This window comes from Equus quagga, chromosome 1 (genome assembly GCF_021613505.1).
Source record: "Equus quagga isolate Etosha38 chromosome 1, UCLA_HA_Equagga_1.0, whole genome shotgun sequence".
Lineage (NCBI taxonomy): Eukaryota > Metazoa > Chordata > Mammalia > Perissodactyla > Equidae > Equus > Equus quagga.
This window is the reverse complement of record NC_060267.1, coordinates 22,276,672-22,299,170: the sequence shown is the minus strand read 5'-3', so window position 1 is coordinate 22,299,170 and position 22,499 is coordinate 22,276,672. Positions and strand designations below refer to the sequence as shown.

General features: G+C 42.5%; 1 protein-coding gene across 2 annotated transcripts in view; it reads left to right on the top strand.

Moving 5' to 3' along the window:
• The window catches only part of ANO6 (anoctamin 6), a 188,782-nt gene that overhangs the window by 39,262 nt on the left and 127,021 nt on the right, over positions 1-22,499 (top strand). The window contains exon 2 of one of the 2 annotated variants that reach the window (XM_046653285.1): positions 3,196-3,258. The exons of the other annotated variant lie outside the window; for it this stretch is intronic. Within the exon in view, the coding sequence (XP_046509241.1) occupies positions 3,196-3,258 (63 nt within the window). The remainder of the gene's footprint in view (positions 1-3,195; positions 3,259-22,499) is intronic. 2 annotated transcript variants of the gene reach the window in all.

The following is a 22,499-nucleotide window of genomic DNA, read 5'->3' as shown; positions in this document are numbered from 1 at the left end:
TATCAGCACAGGGAGAAAGCCTTTTGAATATAAGCCAAGCCTTAGAAAGACACTAATAAATAAAATATCTTGGGCTCTAGTCCTTCCAGTTGTGGGATTTCTTTAAATTACCATAAAAGATAAGTGGTATGAGCAGAAGGAGTCCTGAATCAGGAGGTAGGAAACCTATTCTAGTCTTGGCTCAAGTCACTTAATGGGGTGATCCTGACTTAGTCAGAAGCACCATGAGCCCCAGTTTCTTCACATGTCGCATGAAGCCATGTGCATTACCACGGACATGATGGGGTTTGGACGCATTGAAGACTTTTTGGGTGCCTGTCTGTGTTGTGTTAGTTGAATTGCATCTGTGTCTTTATTTATATGTGGTATTAGTTTGCAAGGCCTGCTGGAACAAAACACCTGCCGACTGGGTGGCTTAAGCAACAGGAATTTATTTTCTCAGGATTCTGGAGGCTGGAAATCGAAGGTCAAGGTGTTCGCACCTTTGGTTTCTTCGGAGGCCTCTCTTCCTGGCTTGCAGATGCCACTTTCTCTGTGTCCTCGCATGGTCTGTTTTGTGTGTGTGCATCCCTGGCGTCTCTTTGCATGTCCGTATTTCCTCTTTTTATAAGGACACCAGTCAGATCAGATTCGGGCCCATTCCAAAGACCTCATTTTAACTTCATCGCCTCTTTAAAGGCCCCGTTTCCAAACATAGTCACATTCTGAGGTATTGGGAGTTAGGGCTTCAATATATTATTTTTAGGAGACTCAATTCAGCCTATAACATCTGTTTAAAATAATATTCATTTGTTTTAAATTGTGAACAGAAAGACCAATATAAAGAAGAACCCCAAAATAGCCATTCACCTATTTAATGCCTGTTATTGAAAAGGGGAGGGTGTAAGTACATGAAAAGATAGTTCGTACTGTATTGAAGGATGGAAAAGGAAAAATAATGCTCTGCTCACCCTCTACTCCTACACGAAGGCAACTTCTTTCAGTACATTTACACAACGTTTACCATACAGAGACCAGGTGCATTTGTTTCATGTCTTCATGTCTTATTATAGAATACAGATCTTTCTGTATCGGCTAGTGCTCTGTATTGGCCTTCTTTTAAATGGCTACGTAGTATTCCATTGTGTGTGTGTACCAGATTTTAATTTAACTAGTCGCCAGTTAGTGGGCATTTAGGTTGTTTTGGGGTCCCCTCCTCCCCTTCCCTTCATTGGAGTTGCATTCCTTTTAATACTCATGATGGAAAGAATAGTGACAACCCCCCTAACAAAAATAAGTAGCCCCCAATTTTGGTGAAGACAGCCTCTGCTTTTCACCTTCCTGTTTATTGGTCCTCTTTAGAGTTGTTGTGAAAGGTGTTTCAGTCTTTCTTAGCCTCCGGTACCTGACCATCTGCCAGTGCCTCTCCTTCCTGCCTGATGTGCAAGGAGGGGCTTCCCTTGGCGGCCTCAGGTCATCTCTGTGCAGCAGTCCATCCTCGGGAAGAAAGGCCCTCCGAATCATTAGCAGGCATCGACTATTTTTAGTTAAGTAAAACAGTTTTTCTTGTAAGATTTGCTGTTTCCATGCCCACGACGGCACATGAATCCTTTCTGGCTGCTTCTTCCCTTTGGAGAGGGGCCAGCTTTCTAATGGAATGTGAGCAGTCTGACTAATCAAGATTTACCGCCGAGACCCGGGGGCCCGCTACTCATTGGATTTGCAGACTCTCCGAGCTAAGATGCAGCTCTGAGATGAAGCGCAGTGCAGAGGCCCCATCCTGTCCTTCGGGCCTCCCTCCTTCCCCAGGCCCAGCCTCTTCGCCACAGGTATCATCTGGCATTATTTTATAAGCTGTGCCACGGTACAGATGTTCTTTTCTGAAGAATTACTTGCATTTCTGACTCATTTCAGGAAATGAGGCGGTCTATCAGAGGTGTTCTTCATTTCCAGACCCCCGGAGAGTTCATTTTCTCCTGGGATTTCTAACCACATGTGGGCAGTGCTTTATTTACCCAGATGTGAGAAATAACAGTAATGAACAGTCCTCTTCTAAGGCAGCCTTTACGTCCCTGCAGAATCCAGTGTGAAGGCCCAGAGGTAACTTACTTTCTTATTACTGCGAATATTTCTGAGGCTTTGGTTTCGTGATGCTTGTGGACATGCTGTGTGTATGGGCTTTGGTGCAGGAAAAATATAATTTAGTAACAGCTTTAAGAGGTAGTCTGGAGTGTTTCTAATTACTGTTTGTTTAGTTCTCCATTGCCTAATAAGTGGATTTAAGTAACCTTGGTGGTAGGGAATGTAATGTTCATATTACAGTCAACCATGCACATCAAATTCTAACCAAGTATTGCAGAGAACACACCATGGAGTTATTTTATAGACATATTCTATTGAATTTTAATTTTAGAACTGAGAGCATTTTGGAATGGGCATTTTCTACCTCTCATGCATCAACATGAGTTGTGCATATGCCCCAAATCAACCCTACAGTGTGGTACAACCCCATTTAAAATTCATCGGTGGCCTTTGGCATTCTGTTCTCTTTTTAATTTGACGTGAGGGAGAGAGAGAGGGAGAAACTTAGAGTTTCTCTTTCCTTCCTTTTCCCATTGGCTTGGTATAGGAAACTGAAGTATTAAGAGGGCCTATAACAGTGGTTCTCAACCTTGGCTAGACCTTGGAATCAGCCTGGGAACTTTAAAAAATACTGATGCCTGGGTCCCACCCCAGAGATTCTGGTTTAATTGTCTGGAATGCAGCCTGCCCTGGGGTTTTTAAAAAAGCTCCCTCGCAGGGATGATATTGTGCACTCAGGGTTGAGAACCACAGACCTGAGAGAGCATCTCCTCCAGGGGTTCTCGGCCTTGGCTGCAGACTAGCATTGCCTGGAGAGCTTTTGCAAGAAACACCGATGCCCCACCGGTTGAAACCCTATTTCTAGAGGAGGGACCCAGTATTTTTAGAAAGCTCCCAGATGATTCTGATGCACAGCAAGGGTTAAGGTCAACTGACGTAATCTAGCCACCCTGTGTCATAGATAAGGAAAAATGAGAACTAGAGAGGTCAAATGGCTCGCTCACAGTCAGATCCTAGTTGTTGCAGCAGCAGGTCTGGGATTCAGGTCCGATGCCTCCAACTCGTCTCTTTGCTGCCTAGCACCACCCCCATATATTTATCTGTTGTATTTATTGATGCCTCCTCATCCCTCAGGTGATGATCCTGCCTCCAAGAGGCCTTTTCTGACTCCTCACGCTCTCCTTCCATCCAGTCAGGGTAAGATGCCCTTCCTTTGTGTTTAAAACTTTACTTACCCTTCCCCTGGGCTGTCAACTCCAGGAGGAGAGGTCCCATAGCTCCTTTATCCTGTCTACAACTTGCTGGCATGTAGTAGAGTCCCACAAAACATTTGTTGAAGTTCCCTAATTTTTTATTTATCAAATAGTCCACAGGGCTTGCTAAAAATAATCTATTTCTATATGCCAGCTTCTGAAAATAGCTTCTGAAAGCAAAAGTTCCTTCTTACCTGTCTGCAGCCCCCTGTACTTTGGGTCAAGGTCCCATACAAGGACTTCCCACCCCTCCCTTCCAGGAGAGAGATTTTTTTGGCAACAAAAAGAAAGAAAAATGTTTTTCAGGAAATTTTGATGACCAAACAATGGAACATGATTTCAGTGACCTTCTGTGTTGCTCAAGCTGTTTCCAACATCCAGGGATTTTTGAATATCATACTTAGAAGTGCACGTGACATTGGGGCTGGCCCCATGGCTGAGTGGTTAAGTTCGCGCGCTCCGCTGCAGGCGGCCCAGTGTTTCGTTGGTTCGAATCCTGGGCATGGACATGGCACTGCTCATCAAACCACGCTGAGACAGTGTCCCACATGCCACAACTAGAAGGACCCACAACGAAGAATATACAACTATGTACTGGGGGGCTTTGGGGAGAAAAAGGAAAAAAAATAAAATCTTTAAAAAAAGGAAACGTGCATGTGGTATAAGTGAAAGGGAGCATGTGGCATTACCCTCAGGCAAAAAGTTGGCTGAAGAAAATGCTATTTTATGGAAATATGTTTTAAGGATTAAATTATTTCCTTTATTGTACTGCATATATAACTGAGCAGCCACATTCCGTGAGCACAGCTGAATTAAATCCTTCAGCCTCTCTGGATTAATACGTTAAAATCTTTTCAATTGATTAAAAAAAAAACACTATCCATCTTCTGTCATCTCAGTTTACTTAAGGTCATGCTTGGCCAGTGTCCTATTTTTATTTGAAAAATATTTCCAGATTCGCAATATTTGTGTTTACTCTCGTCGCTGTAACAGAGATTTGTCTCAGAGAGCAGGTAGGTTGCAGCCAGTGTCTCTAGCTTACACATGGTGAGGGGGCTCCGCAGAGGGGGGACAGAAAGTAGCTGTTTTTTTTGTTTGGAGAATTCAGGGTTAAAGCTTTTAGAGCCAAGACTGCAAACTCAGCTGAGTTGTAGGGTAGATGTTAAGATGGTTTTAAGATGTTGCAGAAAGGAGAGAAGAAAGACCAGAGTGTGTGAAATCATTTTCAAGTCTTAATAGGACTTCATAGTTTCATGCTGTGTGATTGGGAAAGTGGCGATGTGGCAGCGTGTAAGGGAAGCCACTGTATATCAGGGGAAATCTTCCTAGAACAAATAATTCCTTTTTTTTTTCTTTTTTTTGAGGAAGATTAGCCCTGAGCTAACATCTGCCGCCAATCCTCCTCTTTTTGCTGAGGAAGCCTGGCCCTGAGCTAACATCCATGCCCGTTTTCCTTTACTTTATACGTGGGACGCCTACCACAGCATGGCGTGCCAGATGGTGCCATGTTCGCACCCGGGATCTGAACTGGCGAACCCCGGGCTGCTGAGAAGCGGAACGTGTGCACTTAACTGCTGCGCCACCGGGCCAGCCCCGTAGAACAAATATTCTTACAAATTTCAGAGAAAGGTAAGTCATTTAGCTGGAGGTAGATGTAAAACATTTTTATATTAAAATATTTTTGAATTATATTGTGAAATATAAAGTACAATGTTTGCATGACTTTTTTTTTAAGATAAAATATGAAATTTTAAAGAACCGCCTGTCTGGGGCTGGCCCTGTGGCCGAGTGGTTAAGTTCGCGCACTCTGCTGCAGGCAGCCCAGTGTTTCGTTGGTTCAAATCCTGGGCGCGGACATGGCACTGCTCATCAAACCACGCTGAGGCAGCGTCCCACATGCCACAACTAGAAGAACCCACAACGAAGAATACACAACTGTGTACTGGGGGGCTTTGGGGAGAAAAAGGGAAAAAATAAAATCTTTAAAAAAGAAAAAAGAACCGCCTGCCCATTCTCTCCTTTGCTGCTATTTGGATGAAAAATTAACAAACCAATAAGTTTTTGCTAAGTAACCAACTTCTATTACACTAATTTCAGAGGCTCAGCAGTACGTTCCAGAAAAGGAGGAGAGAAAGGAAGGGTTTATTACGTAAGACACAGTGTTCAGTGTTTTAACTCTGTTATACTGTCGAATCTTTACGACCTCCCTGCAAATTAGGACTTATTCACACCAATTTTTACATGTGATGAGGTTATATGCATCTGTCCGCTAGGGAGCAGATCCAGAATTTGAATCCAGGTCTGTCTGATTCCAAAGTCCTTGTATTTTTCCACCCAAACATGGCGTCATATGTCATGAGGTTGGAGAAGTCTCCAGAAGAGACTTGTTATTAACTGAGTATTTGCCACACTTGTAGAAGCGGGCTGACTTTAACTTCCCTTAGAGTTGTTATTTAACACCAACAGTTAACATTTATAAACTTCTGTGACACCCTTAAAAGCATTTTCTCATGATGGTCTGAAGTTCTGACTTTAGAATGACACGTTGTTATTGCAGTGACCCTCAGAGGATTCCAGTGTATTCATTGTCATGATTTACAAGGGAGGAAAGGAACAGTGAGCAATGGCCATTTTTGGTCAAAAGACATAGGGTCAGGTAGAATTTTGTGATATGTCTCTCAGACATCACGCGTTTGACTTGGAGTGGGGAACAGAGCAAAGTGGTTGATCATTTGTGCCTTGCCATGCGATTCCTGGGTTTAAGAATCCTAACTCTATTAGCCACTAGCTGTGTGATCTCAGGCAAATCACCTGACCTCTTTGTGCCTTAGTTTCCTCATCAGTAAGATGAGAACAACAATAACTCGATTGTTGTTTGTTTTAAGAATTAAATAACATAAGGCGTATAAAGAGCTTAGAATGTCATGTGATGCAAAGTTCATGCTCCATAAAGGTTTAGCTATTCTTAGTGGACAAAAGCTAGATGGTACACAGCCCAGGGATCCCACTCCTAGATACTGACCCAAAAGAAACGAGTGTCCACTAAGACCTTTTAGCAAAAGTTCATAGAAGTTCGTTCATAATAGCTAAAACCTGGAAACAACTTGAATGTCCACCAACTGGTGACTGGATAAACTGTGCTACATTCATCATTCATACAACGGAATACTATTCAGCAGCAAAAAGGAACAAATTACTGATTCAGGCAACAACATAGATAAATCTAAAAAGCATTATGCTAAAAGAAAGAAGCCAGACACAAAAGGCTGCATACTATTTGGTGTTGTTTATATGACATCCTGAAAAGGCAAAACTGTAGAGACAAAAATCAGATCATTGCTTGCCAAAGACTGGAAGTGAGCGGAAGAGACTGACTGCAGAGGGGCAAGAGGCCACTTTTTAGGGTGATGGAATAGCCTGTATCTTCATTGTGGTGGAGGTTACATGATTGTATACATTTGTCAGAACGCATCAGACTTAACAAGGGTAAATTTTTACTGTTAAACCACAATAAACTTGATTAAAAAAAGAGTCAGATGCTGCAATAAGAACAAAGAAGAGTGGGAGAAAAAGGGATTAGAAATGGTAAATAGTCTGAAGTTGCAGAAACTGCAGCTGTTCTGCGGTTTCAGTGATGTATAAGATGGGAGGAAGGATTTCATCCATTTTCCTCTCACAGGCTGTGAGTTGGAAAAATGTAGAAACCTATAGACTCGTTGTGTCTTGGCGTAACCTATCTGATGCTCTTTTCTGTGAGCAGTGGTCTGCTTCCCCAGTTTTTAAGCGTACCTGTTAGAGCTGTTCCTGTTTCACAGGCACAGGGATCTCCTGGGTTGCTTCCTGGGAGAATCCTGAGGGAGGGCTTGCCATGTGCTGAGGCATTCATGGCAACAGAGTGTTGGTGTTCTAGATGAAAAACGAAGTAGTCCAGTACACTCATGGGTAAGGAATGTTATCTCAGAGCATTGTTCATTCATCAGGAGTCACGGAGGCCCTTGGCACTTTGTCCTGGAGCTGATGCTTATCTCAGCAGCACTGGGCACAGTTGACCACTCCCTCCTTCCTGAAATTCTTTCTTTACTTGCCTTCTGTGATGCTCCTCCATCTTGATTCTGCTCACAACTCACTTGGTTTTTCCTCAGGCTCCCCTGCTGGATCCTTCTCTTCCTCTTCCTGGCCCTCTAAACTTCGGAGTGCCGAGAGCTTTGTTCTCTGACCTCTTCCCCATCTCAACTCACTCCTTAGGTCATCTCATTCATTTCCAGAGCCTTAAATACCCTCTACGTGTTGGTGACCTCTACATACTTATCTCCAGTCCCTATCTCTCCCTTGCGTCTCAGTTCCCTGTTTACCTCTCCACTTGGTTATCTAATAGACGTCTCAAATGTAGCACGTCCAAAACCCACTTCTTGATTTGTTTCCTAAACCTAGACTTCTTCCCTTGTTCCTCATCTCAGCAGTGACTCCAGCCAGTTGCCCAAGCCAAAAACCTGAAGTCCTCCTTGATTCTTGCCTTTCTCTCACTGCTCATATTCCGTTCATTAGCATCTATCCCAAATCCAAGTGCTCCTGACCGCCCACCCCCCACACCTAAATCCGAGCCCAGGCGCCACCACGTCTGGCTGGGACTTCTACAGTCACTTCCTAAGCCATCTTCCTCCCTCCACTCATGTACCTCAGGGCTGAGTTCACACAATAGTCACAGTCATTCTTCTGCTTGATAATTTTATACTGCCTGCAGTGGTTTCTCTACAAACAGTATAAAGTCCAGACTCTTAGCCACGTTGTACTGTAGGCCCCTTCTACCTCTCTGTGCCTGTCTCTTCCTTCTTCCCGCTCGGCCTGTCTCTCAAGGTGCTCCAGCCACACCGGCCTCTCACTGTCCCCTGACTCACCGCCCTCCTGCCTGGAACACTATTCTCAGCCTGCTCTCATCTCCTTTCACCTCCCAATCCCTTCCTGTCTAGGATCCTTGCTCCTGACGTCATCCAGTTCTCCCTCAAATGCCACCCCCTCGGATCTGGCATCTCTGACTCACCTATCAAAAATATCACTGTTACTCTCTATCCCCTTGACCTGCTTTATTTGACTTCAAAGCATTTGTCTCCACCTGAAATTGTGTGTTTTTGTTTATTGCCTCTGTGCCTTGGTAGATCATAAGCTCACTAAAGACATTGCTCTGGTGCTCAATAAATATTTTTTGAACTACTGAAGGAATAAGCGAATTTATGCTCTGGTATTCATATTAAAAATTAAAGAACCAGGGGCTGGCCCAGTGGTGCAGCGGTTAAGTTCACACGTTCTGCTTCTCGGCGGCCTGGGGTTCACCAGTTCAGATCCCTGGTGTGGACATGGCACTGCTTGGCAAAAGCCATGCTGTGGTAGGTGTCCCACGTATAAAGTAGAGGAAGATGGACATGGATGTTAGCTCAGGGCCAGGCTTCCTCAGTAAAAAGAGGAGGATTGGCAGCAGTTAGCTCAGGGCTAATCTTCCTCAAAAAAAAACAAAAAAACAACAAAAACCCAAACAAACAACAACAAAAATTAAAGAACCAAACACCTTTCTAGACCCTAACATCCCTCTCCATCTCACCTCATTTTTATGTCCCCTTTTAAGGCAGAATTTCTGAAATGTTACTTAGATGTGCTATAGCTCTTCATTACTCATTTCCTCTTCACCCTGTTACAATCTGGCATCTTTTTCCATCATTCTTGTGAAATGTATCAGGGTCATTCAAAATCTGTGTGTTGCTGCTTCCAATAGATGACATTCCTATCCTGTCTTAACTAGATCTCTGAGTAGCTTTAAGCACAGTTGTCCATTCTGTTCTTTTTTTTTTTTTAGGAAGATTAGCTCTGAGCTAACATCCGTGCCCATCTTCCTCTACTTAATATGTGGGAGGCCTGCCACAGCATGGCTTGATAAGCGGTGCATAGGTCCGCACCTGGGATCCAAACCAGTGACCCCCGGGCCACAGAAGCAGAATGTACAAACCCAACTGCTGTGCCACTGGGCGGCCCCTCCATTCCGTTCTTGAAATTCCTCTTAACTTGGCTTCCCCCTTCCCTACTAGCCATTCCTTGGTCCTTTGCTGGCATTTCCTTCTTTTTGGGACCTCTGAATGTTGAGAATTCTTCAGGGTGTGACTTAGGCTCTCTTCTCGCTCTACGCACTTATCTATTCCCAGGGCTTTAAATAGCATCATTGAGCTGATGACTCTCCAGTGTATTTGTTCAACACTAGCCTCTCCTGAGCCGTAGACCCTACATCCCACTGCCTCCTTGATGTCTCTTTGGACGTCTCATGCCTAAGGAGGAACTCTTGATTCACTTCTATATCCCGTCTACCCAAACCTGCCTTTCCACATCCAGTCTTTGCCATCTCACTAAATGGTACCACCATCCTCCCCGTTTCCAAAGTTGGAAATCTGGGTGTCATCCTTGGTTTCTCCTTTATTGATGCCCCCCCCTTCCCCAGTAATTTAGTTCTACCTTCAAAATATATTTTGAATTTGTCTTCTCTGTCTCCACTACTACTCTCTTGGGCCATCTTTGTTACCTGGACCTCAATAGTATCTGATACCTGGTCTGTTGTTTCTGCTCTGGCCACAGCAGAGTGCTCTGTCATTCTGTGATGCCACACACTGCTTACAGTCCACGCACGGTGTAATACGGCACCTACCTCCTCATCAACCTCATTTCTCCACTCCCCTCCAGTCACACTGACCTCTTTCCATCATATCCTTGAGCACACCAAGATATTTTCTGCTTCAGAACCATTGGCTTGCTTTTCCCCTTCCTTGAATGTTCTTTCTTTAGCCCTGCATGGCCAAATGCTTTTGATCCTTTACTTCTCAACTTAAACATCCCCCCTCAGGGAGCCTCCTGTGACCACACTGCCCAAAATACTTCCCTCTCTTATTCTCTATCATAGCAACCTATGTACTTCCTTCTTGTCACTAAGCAGAGGCAGTTCTTTAAAAAGTATTTACTTTTAGTTTTTATTATGGAATATAAGTTCCCCGAAAAGGGACTTTTTCTGTCTTGTTAACTGTTACATCTTCTGTATCTAGGTATCAGAATGGGGATTCTTATGTTTATATGTGTTGTGTTGTGAGATGCTTGACATGAGTCCTCGCCCCCATTTTTCTAAAAGGGGAAAAAGTTTTTGTCAAAGTTTTGTATAATTAGTTTATAAAGTTTACATAATTAGGAAATGAAATAATACTATAAGATTTGTTACGAAAAACAGCAGCATCTCCCCTTTCATTTTCTGTTCCCCAGAGGCAAGTGTTTTCAACTTTAGCTGATTATTTTTAGTAATTACTTTTATAACTTTAATGAACATTTTTGTATTGTTGCTTATCTATTTTTTAGTTTTAGGAGTTGTCTATTGATGTAAAAGTGAGTAGCTCGCTCTCGTCTTTCCCTGCCCCCTCCCCTCTCACACATTCCCATCCTCCTAATTGTAGTTGTATTGTAATTTTGGTAAGATCAATATGCAGTGTTTACTTTATTATAACTGTGTAATATTTTCCGCACAAGAGCCCTGTAATATAGTTTGATTATCTTTCCTCTCAAGACTACACAGCAGATATTGATTTTTTTCTCTTAGTTTTTGATGTACTTATGAATATTCAGCCTCAGACTCTGCTTGAGTTGTTATCTCCTCTTAATTAGTCAACCACCTAGAGAATCTATTACAGTCGTCTTTTGGGGGAAATTCCTACCAGAGCTTTCTGATCTTCGCTCTGTCTAGGCTGCTCTTTGGTTCCCGAACAGCTAGGGTTTCGGAACTTCACCACCCTCCTGAGGACTCCTTGTGCCTCTCTCGTATTGCAGCTGTCAATCTTTGGAGCTTACGACTTATTTCTTTGTTGGTTTACTACTTCATTTTGGTGGAGCACATGCTCCAGTTTCTTATGGAGAAAGGGTATAAGAGAGGTTTTTTGAGACTTGCAGGTGTGACAATACCTTTGTTCTCCCCTGGCTTTTAATGGATGGCTTGACTGAGTTTATCATTCTAAGGTAGAAATTGTCTGTTCTCAGAATTTTGGAGCCTCTATCTTCCAGAGTTGCTCTTGAGAAGTTCCTGCCATTCTAACTTAAAATCCTTTGTATGAAACTCTTTCTTCCTGGAAATTCCATAATGATGTACCTTGGTGTAGAGAAATCTGTTTGCATTTAGTATACTAGAAACTCTGTTGGCCTTTTCACTGTGGAATCCCTGTTATTCCCACCCCACCCCTGTCCTTTCTTTAAAGGGAACAATGTCCTTCAGTTCTGGAAACTTCTTTCCTTGGCAATTACTTCCCCTCCATTTTCTTTGATCATGAACACTCTGTTACTATTTGGATACTGGCTATGCCCAATTGGCCCCGAAACTCTCCTTCTGTTTTCCATCTCTTTGTCTTTTTGTTCAACTTTCTTGGACATTTCCTGAAATGTATCTTTCTCGCCTTCTATTGAACTTTTAATCTGCCATCATTTTAATTTCTAAGAGCTCTTTTTTATTTTCTGAATCTTTTTCTCTCTTTGATAACATCTTGTTCTTACTTCATGGATGTATTTTTCTCAGATCTCTGAAGATGCTGGGGTTTTGGTCTTTTTCTTTTTTAATTAAATTTTTTTTTTTGCTGAGAAAGATTAGCTCTGAGCTAACATCTGTCGCTCATCTTCCTCTTTTTTATTTGCTTGAGGAAGATTAGCCCTGAGCTAACATTTGTGCCAATGTTCCTCCACTTAACATTTTTTTCACTCTTTTTTTTTTTTTAAGATTGGCACCTTAGCTAATATCTGTTGCCAATCTTTTTTCTTCTTTTTCTTCTTCTCCCCAAAGTCCCCTGGTACGTAGTTGTAAATTCTCGTTGTAGGTCTTTCTGGTTCTGATATGTGGGACGCTGCCTCATTATAGCTTGATGAGCAGTGCTAGGTCCACACCCAGGACCTGAACTGGTGAAAACCGGGGCTTCAGAAGCAGAGCACACAAACTTAACCACTAGGCCATGGGGCCGGCCCACCTCCACTTTATATGTGGGCCACTGCCACAGCAAGGCTGAGGAGTAGTGTAGGTCCATGCCCAGGATCTGAACCCATGAACCTGGGCCACCAAAGCAGAGCGTGCTGAACTTAACCACTATGCCATGGGGCTGGCCCCTGTTCTTTGTTTTTTTTAATTTCTTCTTCCTGTTCTTTTCTCTCTCCTCAAGTGGCTTTGCTGTTTCTCTGTTAGATACTTTCCTTAATATTTGGAAACTCTTGCTCTTCCCTCTTGTTTTAGATTAACTATCTGAAAAGATGGCTGGAAGTTCTTTGATAGTGGACGGGGTTTGGCAATTCTGGGCTTCCTTCTAGGGTGACCTGGCTGGGATGTTTCTTTTTGTTTTGTTTAGGGTATCCTGATAGTATTTTTAGGTCTTTTTTTTTTTTTAAGCTGATCAGATTCCCCAGAGAAAATATGACTAGTCAGAAAGCTACGTAGAGACTGGAATCTTTTATTGACTTTTGTTGACTTTTTTATTGACTGATCTTTTATTGACTCTTTTCAGAGAACACATTTCCAGTCTTCTCCTAGGTGGGGCATGGGGGTTTGGAGGCAATCACTTATTTTCAAGGAGCGAGGGAGAGAATCTGGGGCTCTAACTACTTCTTAAACAGACTTTCAGTCAATTCTCCACCCCACCTTCACCCCCACTTCCAGAGGAACCTGGTGCTGCCAGTCCCTCAGCCTCATGGGGGTTTATAATTTAAATGAAGTTGCTTCTAGGTGGTCCTAGTTTTGGATTGAGCTTTCTCCAGTTGGCTAAGCCAGTTGCTGTTAGACCATTTGCTCTCTCCATCTTCCAAAATTGTGTTACTATCTCTTCTTCTGTGCTCTTTGTCTTTATCTGTTTGTGTTAGTATTTGAGGAGGGGGTAGAACTAAATGGACATATTCAGTACTCCATCTTTACGGAAAAGTTTCACTTGACATGAGTTTTAAATTTTTATGAGGCGTTTGTTTGCACTTCAGTTCATGAGGCATTTGATCATGAAACAGATTTCTGTATAAGTTGTGAATCTCCATTTTCACCAACTTCACTTCTTTTCCTACTTATGGGGGGGGTGAGGTATGGTGGAAAGTTCCCTGGGCTGAAAGTTAGGAGACTTGGATTCTATTTCTAGATTTGCTACAAACTGTTTAATCCTGGACATTCTCTCTCGTCATTATTTCCTCATCTATACGACCAGGCGATTGAAATAGATGATTTGAAGATCTCTTTGTACCCATAGATTGATTTTATTTCCAAGAAGTTAAGATAATCCTGTGTAACTGAACACCAGGTTAGGAAACAGAGCTGTAGCAGCCAACTGAAGAAATGCAAAATGTAAGCTTCTCCTTGTATTTGTCAGTCAGTCTCTGTAACTCTGACATCTTTAAAGTCTCAAGTAAAATTGCAACCCACATTTCATGAACAAGAAACTGTTAAAAGGTTAAAAATTCTGAATTTTTTTTCTCTGGGCTATTTTCAGCTGATCGCAGTTCAGCTCCAAAACATACTTGGCTTCGTGTTCTCGATAGCTAGATAAAATGTTAGTTCTGAGCCAGAAAAACAGGAAAGATAATAGAGAAAGAGGTCTATTTTTTTGCCTTTTCCCCTGTGGCAGGGATGGCCATCCTGGTAGCACCCTATGTGGATGTGGCCTTCCCCTCCATGCCGTGTGCGAGTAGATAATAGCCTGGCTGTATTTTCTCCCTCCCCCACCTTGCTGTTTCTCAGTGAGATGGAAAGACAGTGTGGACGTTGCATGTCACTGTGGTTTTGACTGGCGGGGGTGATTACCAACCCAACGTGCTCAGCAGTGGTCAGTACAATGACTGAGGAGAAATGTGATCTCTGAGGTCAGGGACCTTGTGGCCCAGAGACCACAGTGAGGTTCCTAAGGGCACTGCTTCTCAAATTGGGGTGCACAATAGAGCCACCCCTGCCCCTGTTACTAAACCAGACTCAGTGGGCGGGGTATAGGAATCATTTTGTGAAAGTTTCCCAGGTTATGATGTTATGTTGGCTCCTTATGCTGACTCTGGGGAACTATCTTCTTAGGGACAGGAGGCTGAAAAGAAAATCAGAGTTGTGAGCATTTGCAGAACTCAGGAGAAAAGAGCAGGACAGACGCTGAACCCAGCACAGCAGCCAGCTGATGCGTGAATCCATCGCAGCAACGATTTCAAACTCTCACCGCCTTCCTCAGTCTCCGCTCTGCATCCTCTCCCCTCACTCTTTATGGATCATCTTGCTTCTGAAATGAGAGACGAATGGAAACTTTCAGGGGATACTGCCTCAACTTCCTTTCTCTCCTTCCCTCAAAAAAAGGGTGTGTGTGTGTGTGTGTGTGTGTATAATGCACACTTATCTTTGCTTTTCCGATTGAGGTTTACCCCTCTACATATGTCTCTCTCCATCAGTGATCCCCCCTATGTATTTTTCTTTTATTCTTTTCCATCAACATTTGTGTGTGTGTGTCTGACTATGTAATATAAATACATATTTCATCTTACAAAACAAGGCACCACAAACAAAATTTGCCTTCCTCAAAGAGACATCTGATATGGACGCTGCATTGGGAACCTTTATCTAAAAGTGTTAACAGATGCCGTGGGATAAATTACACAGGAGCTGGCCTCGGGGGGAGCCCTGAATATTTTCAGACGTAAAGGTCCACAGAGGAGACCAGAGAGCTGGAAGAACCTCTCAGAGAAGGAAAGCAAGAAAAGGGAGTCTTCAAAAGAAGTCGAAGTCAAAGGTGGTTGAGATGTCGAGTAAGGCAGAAATGTAAAATAGGCATTAGGTTTAGCAGTGTGCAAGTCATGGATGACCTTAGCCAGACCTGGACGGTGGGAGGTAGAGGCCGAATCCCCATTGGAGAGTTGCCGGCTCCCCTAGAGCCCTGGCAGGAGTATTAAGGATTTTGGACTGTGTTGTAATGCAATAGATGCAGTGGAAAAGGCTGATAAAGTTGTTTTTCCTTTTTATGATAGCCTCTTATCTTTATTGTTTTGTTCTGATTACCAAATCATATACTCATTGTAAAAGTTTATTTTATTTTATTTGTTTATTTATTGAGGAAGATTGGCCCTGAGCTAACATCTGTTGCCAATCTTCCTCTTTTCGCTTGAGGAAGATGGTCACTGAGCTAACATCTGTGCCAGTCTTCTTCTGTTTTTGTGGGATGCTGCCACAGTGTGGCTTGATGAGCAGTGCTAGGTCTGCGCCCAGGATCTGAACCTGTGAACCCCGGGCCTCCAAAGTGGAGCATGTGGTCTTTACTACTACGCCCCTGGGCCGGCCCCATTATTATTATTTTTTTGTTTTAATTTTGTTTCGCAGGGAAAGATTCTGAGATAACGTCTGTTGGCAATCTTCCTCTTTTTTTTCCCTCCTCAAACCCCAATGCATGGTTGTATGTCCTTGTTGTAAGTTGGTCTAGTTTCTATGTGAGCTGCTCCCACAGCATGACAGCTGACAGACAGGTGGTGTGCTTCCGTGACTGGGAAGCAAACCGGGGCCGCCAAAGTAGTGAGATCACCGAACTTGAACCACTAGGCCATCAGAGCTGGCTCTGGAAGCCAAAGTTTTAAACATTAAAAAATAGAACCGAGAGGAATCTCCATAATTGCATTCCCTCGTATATAACCACTGTTAATAATTTGAGGTACTTCCTTCAAGATTTTTCTGTGCACATGGTACCGCAACACACACTTAGACACATCTACTTTACAAAAATTGGGTTTATTGTGTATAGTCTGCTAAAGCTTATGTTTTCACCTGCATATTTCAGATATCCCACTGCATGAGGCAGATGGGAAGTGTTCTGTTGTGCTGTAGTATTCTCCGGAGATTTGTTTCAGACATTTTTGCTCTCTCACATAATGCTACACTGAACGTACTTGTGCATTCCTTTCATATATGTCCAGGAATTGCTGTGCAGCGAGTTCCTAAAGTGGAATTGTGAGTCACAGGGCGTGACTGTTGAGATTCTGATACTGCTGCAGTGCCCAAGGGGAGGCTTTTTTTGGATTGTTTTGTTTTTAAGATGGAAGAAATTTGAGCACGATGAGGGGCAAATAAAGAGTAGGTTGAAGTCACAGGAGAAAGTGCTGAATATCCGATAAGGGAGAAGGTCAGTGGGAATGGAAACCAAGGCACGGAAGGAGGCCTTAGGCTGAGGAAGGGAGATCAGATGAAGCGGTGGACAGGGTCCACAGCGACTGCTGCATCCCCAGAGCCTTGCCCAGTCCTGGCGCATAGCAGGCACTCACCAAATGCTTGTTGGTTGAATGAATAAACGAATGTAGTTTGGCTGATTTGGCAATAGAACTTAATTTTTCCAGCTGAGAGCATCTAGTTTTCCACTTTCTCTACAAAATCGGAGGTTAAGATGTGCTACTGAAACTGGTGAAGGAGGGGTTGGAGATTTGAAAGGCCCTTCTTGCTCAATGAGCCCAGTGGCCAGGTCAAACAGGGCTGCTAGCTTAGGCATCTCTTACCTTCCTCTCTAGTTAGCCTGCAAGGCCTGTTGATTCTAACACCTTGAGATCACTGGACTGCATCTAATTCTATTCATTCCCACTACCACCATCACTACGTTGGTTCCAGCCTGGATTTCCTTATGAGAGCAGCCTCTTCGATGGGCCCCTGTTTCCTCTTGTGCATCCCTCAGCACTCGGTTTAGGGGCCACCTTCTCCACCCCCAGCCTGGCTGGCTTAGGACTCTCTTCTTTGTCTCCCCAGCCCTGTGCACGCATCTGTTCTCCCTGGATGGTCACTTGTGTTTATTTACCTAAAGCCTTCATATGTAAATGTCTTAAGGGCCATTTTTACATCTCTCAGACCTACTATAGTGTTTACCTCATGTTGCGTGCTAAATAAGTGACAGATATTATTATTATTTTAAATTCTAGATTATTTTTTAATTTTTTTCCTTTTTCTCCCCAAAGCCCCATGGTACATAGTTGTATATTCTTCGTTGTAGGTCCTTCTAGTTGTGGCATGTGGGACGCTGCCTCAGCATGGTTTGATGAGCAGTGCCATGTCCGCGTCCAGGATTCAAACCAACGAAACACTGGGCCGCCTGCAGCGGAGCGCGCGAACTTAACCACTCGGCCACGGGGCCAGCCCCAACGGGTGTTATTTTATGTGTGAAAGTCTGATGCTTACGTAAACTTGGTACATGGAAGGAAGGACAGGGACAAAAACCGGCATGAGATGAACTCACAAAGGATCAATAGCTTAAGACATTTGATCCTGGAACAAAGCCTCAGGATTATTACTCCTTGGGGAGAGGCAATCTGATTTAAGTGTTATTTGTATTATTATTTTTGTAATTAGTACTTTAAATGCATATTTTGAGAAAATTTACATACCTTGCATCTCCTAGGTGATTTACCTATGTTCAGATGACCTGTTTATTTTTAAAATCTCAATTAAAGAACTACTTTGTGGTATTTTCTAGAATAGAAATGCCTGAACCTCCTTGGCTGCATCTGGCCAGCTGGAGGATAATCACATAATTGAAGTCCCTGATGGGATTCTAAAAAGAAATGACCTTCCAACCCATTAAATAAAGAGCTCCCAAATTGGGGTGGAATGTTCCAGTTGGGATCTGCCTGCCTCCCCTCCATCACCATGCCCCCGCCCCCATCTACTGGGGAGAGTGGTAGGAGATCTTTAGCAGCTGGCGACAGGACTAGTGTTTCAAGTTATAGAATCAAAGTGTAATGAAAGAAGAGCCCCAAAGAGTTGGTTATTTTTTTCTGTGGAGCAAACAGCGTGGGTTCAGACCTTCTAAAGCGTTACATTTGCAGCTGAAAAATGTTGTGGTCCGATTAATGAGAGTAATTGACAGGACTCCTCCACATCCCTGGGACAGTCTAGAGAGGCATTTGTGAGGGTCATAGTGCTGGATAAAGAGATTAGCACCCCGGGGCAGGGTCCAGATGCTTCTTGCCAAGACCCTTCCTCCCACCGGAGGTCTGAGTTTCTCTCAACAGCTACCTATTCACAGCACATTTGCTGCATCCGCAGTTAGGATGGCTATGCCAGTCCTGCAGCATGAGGGAGTGACTGGGGCCCGCTCTGGGTGCCCCACTTCCCAGAAGTCACCTGAGGAGGATGAGGCTTTTGCTGCCATTCTTCCGCTTGCCTCTCATTGTGTTACCGCTGAGCAATGGCTGCACAGGGGGTGGTGACCGAATATAAATTTGAATCCCCTCAACCATATAGGCATTCAATTCTATTTAGCCTAAGATAATATGCTGAACTGTCAGAACTGATCCATTCAAAAGGAATTTTTGTCATCTCAGTCTATTTTTAACGACGGCTTAAAAAATGTATTCATACGTTCAAAATTTAAGCAATGGGCATGATTTAGAAATACCTAAATAATAATACAGTAGAGAATGCATAAAAACGGGATGAAATAGACTAATGTGTTTCTTGAGTTCTCTTCATGTTCCATGTAGACTGAATTTATAGATACTCTCCTGATTTTTGAAGTACTAGATCATTTAATAAACTACTGTCGACGTCTTTATTTCTCAACATATTCCAAAGGCTATACCCCTCTTTCAAAAATGAGAAGAACTTCAGGGAGATTCAGCCAACATTTTTTCCCCTCTCGTTATGTAATCCTTGTAGCTAATGTTTGTCTAGGTTTCCTATGTGCAGGCACCATGCTAAACACTTCACATGCCACAGCTCATTTCATCTTCAAAAGAAGCCTGCAAGGAAGTGCTGTTCACTCCATAGTTCAGGTGCGGACTCTGAGGCCTGGAAAGGTTGGATAAGCTGCCCAGGGTCACACCTTTAGGAGGTGGTGGGTCTGGGATTTGAATTCAGGTCTGTCTGACTCCAGCAGCAGCCTTAGAGAAGTTGTGCATCCATTTGGTCAGTCGCTCGGCAGATAATCATGGAGTGCATGGGGTGGCCCAGACACTATTCTAGGTGCTTGGGATCCAGCTACAAATAAGGCAAAATCTCTGCCCTCTTGGAAATCACATAATATATATAACTAAGTAATTATTAAGTGCTAAAGGAAAGGACAGCAGGAGAAGGTCACAGAGAATAGTGGCTCTACCCTGGGGGTGGATTTTTCAGGGACAGCCTCTCTGAGGCAAGGATTGAGCAGAGACTTGAATAATGCAAGAGAGCAAGCTACCTAAGGTCAGAGGGCAGTGTAATATAGTGGTTATAATCTTGGCCTGTGGGCTCCTGGGTTCAAATTCCCGTTCTTCTGCTCATTAGCTGTGGGATCTTGGGCAAAATACTTGACTTCTCTGTGCCTCTTCATCAGTGATGTAAAGGTGACTATGATACTTACCTTTACCCTATAGGGCTGTTGTGAGGATGAAATGGGTTCATCTGTCTAAGAAACCCCACCTACTGCTGCCTGGTACAGCCTAACCCACAATGAGTAGCATATTGTTAACTACTTTTTTTTAGTAAGATACACATAACCTAAAATTTACCATTGTAACCATTTTTGTTTTTCCCCTGAGGAAGATTAGCCGTGAGCCAACATCTGTGCCAGTCTTCCTCCACTTTATATGTGAGTCCCCACCACAGCATGGCTGATGAGTGGTGTAGGTCCATGACTGGGATCTGAACCTGTGAACTTGGGCTGCTGAAGTGGAGTGCACTGAATTTAACTACTATGCCACGGGGCTGGCCCAGCATGGTAACCATTTTTAAGTGTACAGTTCACTGGCATTCACATTGTTGTGCAACCATCCCCACCATCCATCTCCAGAACTTTTTCATCTGCAAAACTGAAAGTCTGCTTCTGTTAAACAATAATTCCCCATTGCTCCCTCCCCCAGCCTCTAGCAGCCACCATTCTGCTTTCTGTCTGTAGGAACTGAACTACTCTAGACACCTAAGATAAGTGGAGTTACACAATATTTGCCATGTTGTGACTGGCTTATTTCACTTGGCGTAATGTCCTTGGGTTTCATCCATGTTGTGATATGTGTCAGAATTTGCTTTTCAAGGCTAACTAATATTCCATTGTGTGTTTTGCTTATCCATTCGTCTGTTGATGGACACTTGGATTGCTGCCACCTGTTGGCTATTGTGAATATTGCTGCAGTGAGTAGGGTGTGCAAATATTTGTTCGAGTTCCTGCTTTCACTTCTTTTGGGTATATACTATATATAGTTTTATAATCTACTTTTTCACGTTGAAATATATTAAAATTTTCTGTCATGAATATTCTTCTACAAAATTATTTTAAATAGGTACTCTCATATAGCTGTATCCTAATTGATTTAAGCCATCAAATATTATTTCCTAGAAATAGAACTATAAGATTGAAGGGTATGACTAATATTAAAGCTTTGGCTGCATTTGCCAAGTTGCCACCCAGAAAACTCATACAACCTGACACTGTCTATGTGTTCTCTGCATCTTTCCTAATATTAGGTATTAATCACTGTTTTCTGTCAATTTGGTCATTAAAAATGGTATATCAATTCTGGTTTTCTTTTTACGCAAATTTTAGAGTTCGCTTTCTCTGTTAGAGTTTATTTGTGGCTGATTACTAGGGGAAAGATTGACTTGGTAAACATCCAACTTGTGAAATGGTGGGAAGTGGCAATCTCTGGGCCCTTCCTTCTTGGTCTTTCCTGTGAGCCTTTTGCTCTGTGTGGATGTGACAAGCTGCTGTAATTGGGATTTAAGTTCTGTTATTGTGTGATGAATGCGTTCTTACTAGTTATATTTTCACAGTTCCTTACTTACAGTTCAAAAATCCAAAAAGTGTTGAAAAAAAATTTGAACTCATCTGCTGGAGAAACCTGACCTTGGCCAACAGGAGACCACTTATATTTTTTTTCCTTTATCCCACTTAGAATGACTATTCATATTTTTGGCTGCAAAATATGAATGTGTTTGAGTAAGGGGTGCATCATATTATACGGTATATGTGTGTAAGAGCTATTTTCTTTTTGAATTCTGAAAAACTCTGAAACACAAGTTTTCGCATCAAAGGTTTTGGATAAGAGAATGTGGACCTATAGTTATCGATTTTTTTCCTTCTTGGATTTCCCTGTTCTCTTCCCTCCTGGGCTTCAAAAACTGCTTTTGAAATTAGGCCTACTCTGGTAGTTAAGCATGAAGTTATGAGTCAAATGTACTTTGAGTTTAAAGACAATAGGAATTGAAGAGTGGTGTCTTTTTTCATCCCCGGGACATGTATAATCACTGTAATCTGGGTCCTGACAGGTCAGTGACTAGAAGCAAGTTTCAGCTGAGCCACAGCCAACTGCAAACTCAGGGTGGTGTTCAGTTGGGAACCCTGAGGGTCTGAGGAGCCCTGAACCAGTTGGACTGTGAAGTGATAGCTTTCCAAGATGTTTTTGGAACATATTTCTATAATTAATACCATTTGTCCTTTATAGAACATCAGCTGTTCTTAGCCAAGCTTTTAAAAAAACAACTTCAAATTGGTTAAAATTAAATAAAAATACTTTTCTGTTATATCATCAATTATTGTTAGTTATTAGATTTAAATTATTAAGTTGTTAAAATAGTAAGGGTTGCAGAAATGGAAAAACTGACTCAAATTCATTGAATTTGCAAGGGGCCCCAAATAGCGAAAACACTTTTGAAAAAGAACAGCAAAATCAGAGGACTCCCATTTCCTGATTTCACAACTTATGACAAAACTACACTAATCAAAAATCAGTAATCAAAAACAGTGTGGTACTGGCATAAGAGTAAACATATAGATCAATAGAATAGAATTGAAAGTCCAAAAATAAATCTATATATCTCTGGCAAATTGGTTTTTGAAAAGGATGCCAAGTACAGTCAATGAGCAGAGTCTTTGTAACAAATGGCATTGTGGCAACTGGATTTCCACACAAAAAGAATGAAGTTAGACTTCTACTTCACATCATGTACATAAGAGCTAAAACCATAAAACTCTTAGAAGAAAACAGAGAGATAAATCTTCATGACCTTGGATTTGGCAATGCGTTCTTAGATATAACACCAAAAGCGTGAGCAATGACAACAAAAAAATAGATAAATTAAACCCCTCAAAATTACAAACTTTTGTTCATCAAAGGACATTATTGAGAAACTGAAAAAGACAACTAACAGAGTTTGAGAAATATTTGGAAATCACGTATGATAAGACTTTAATA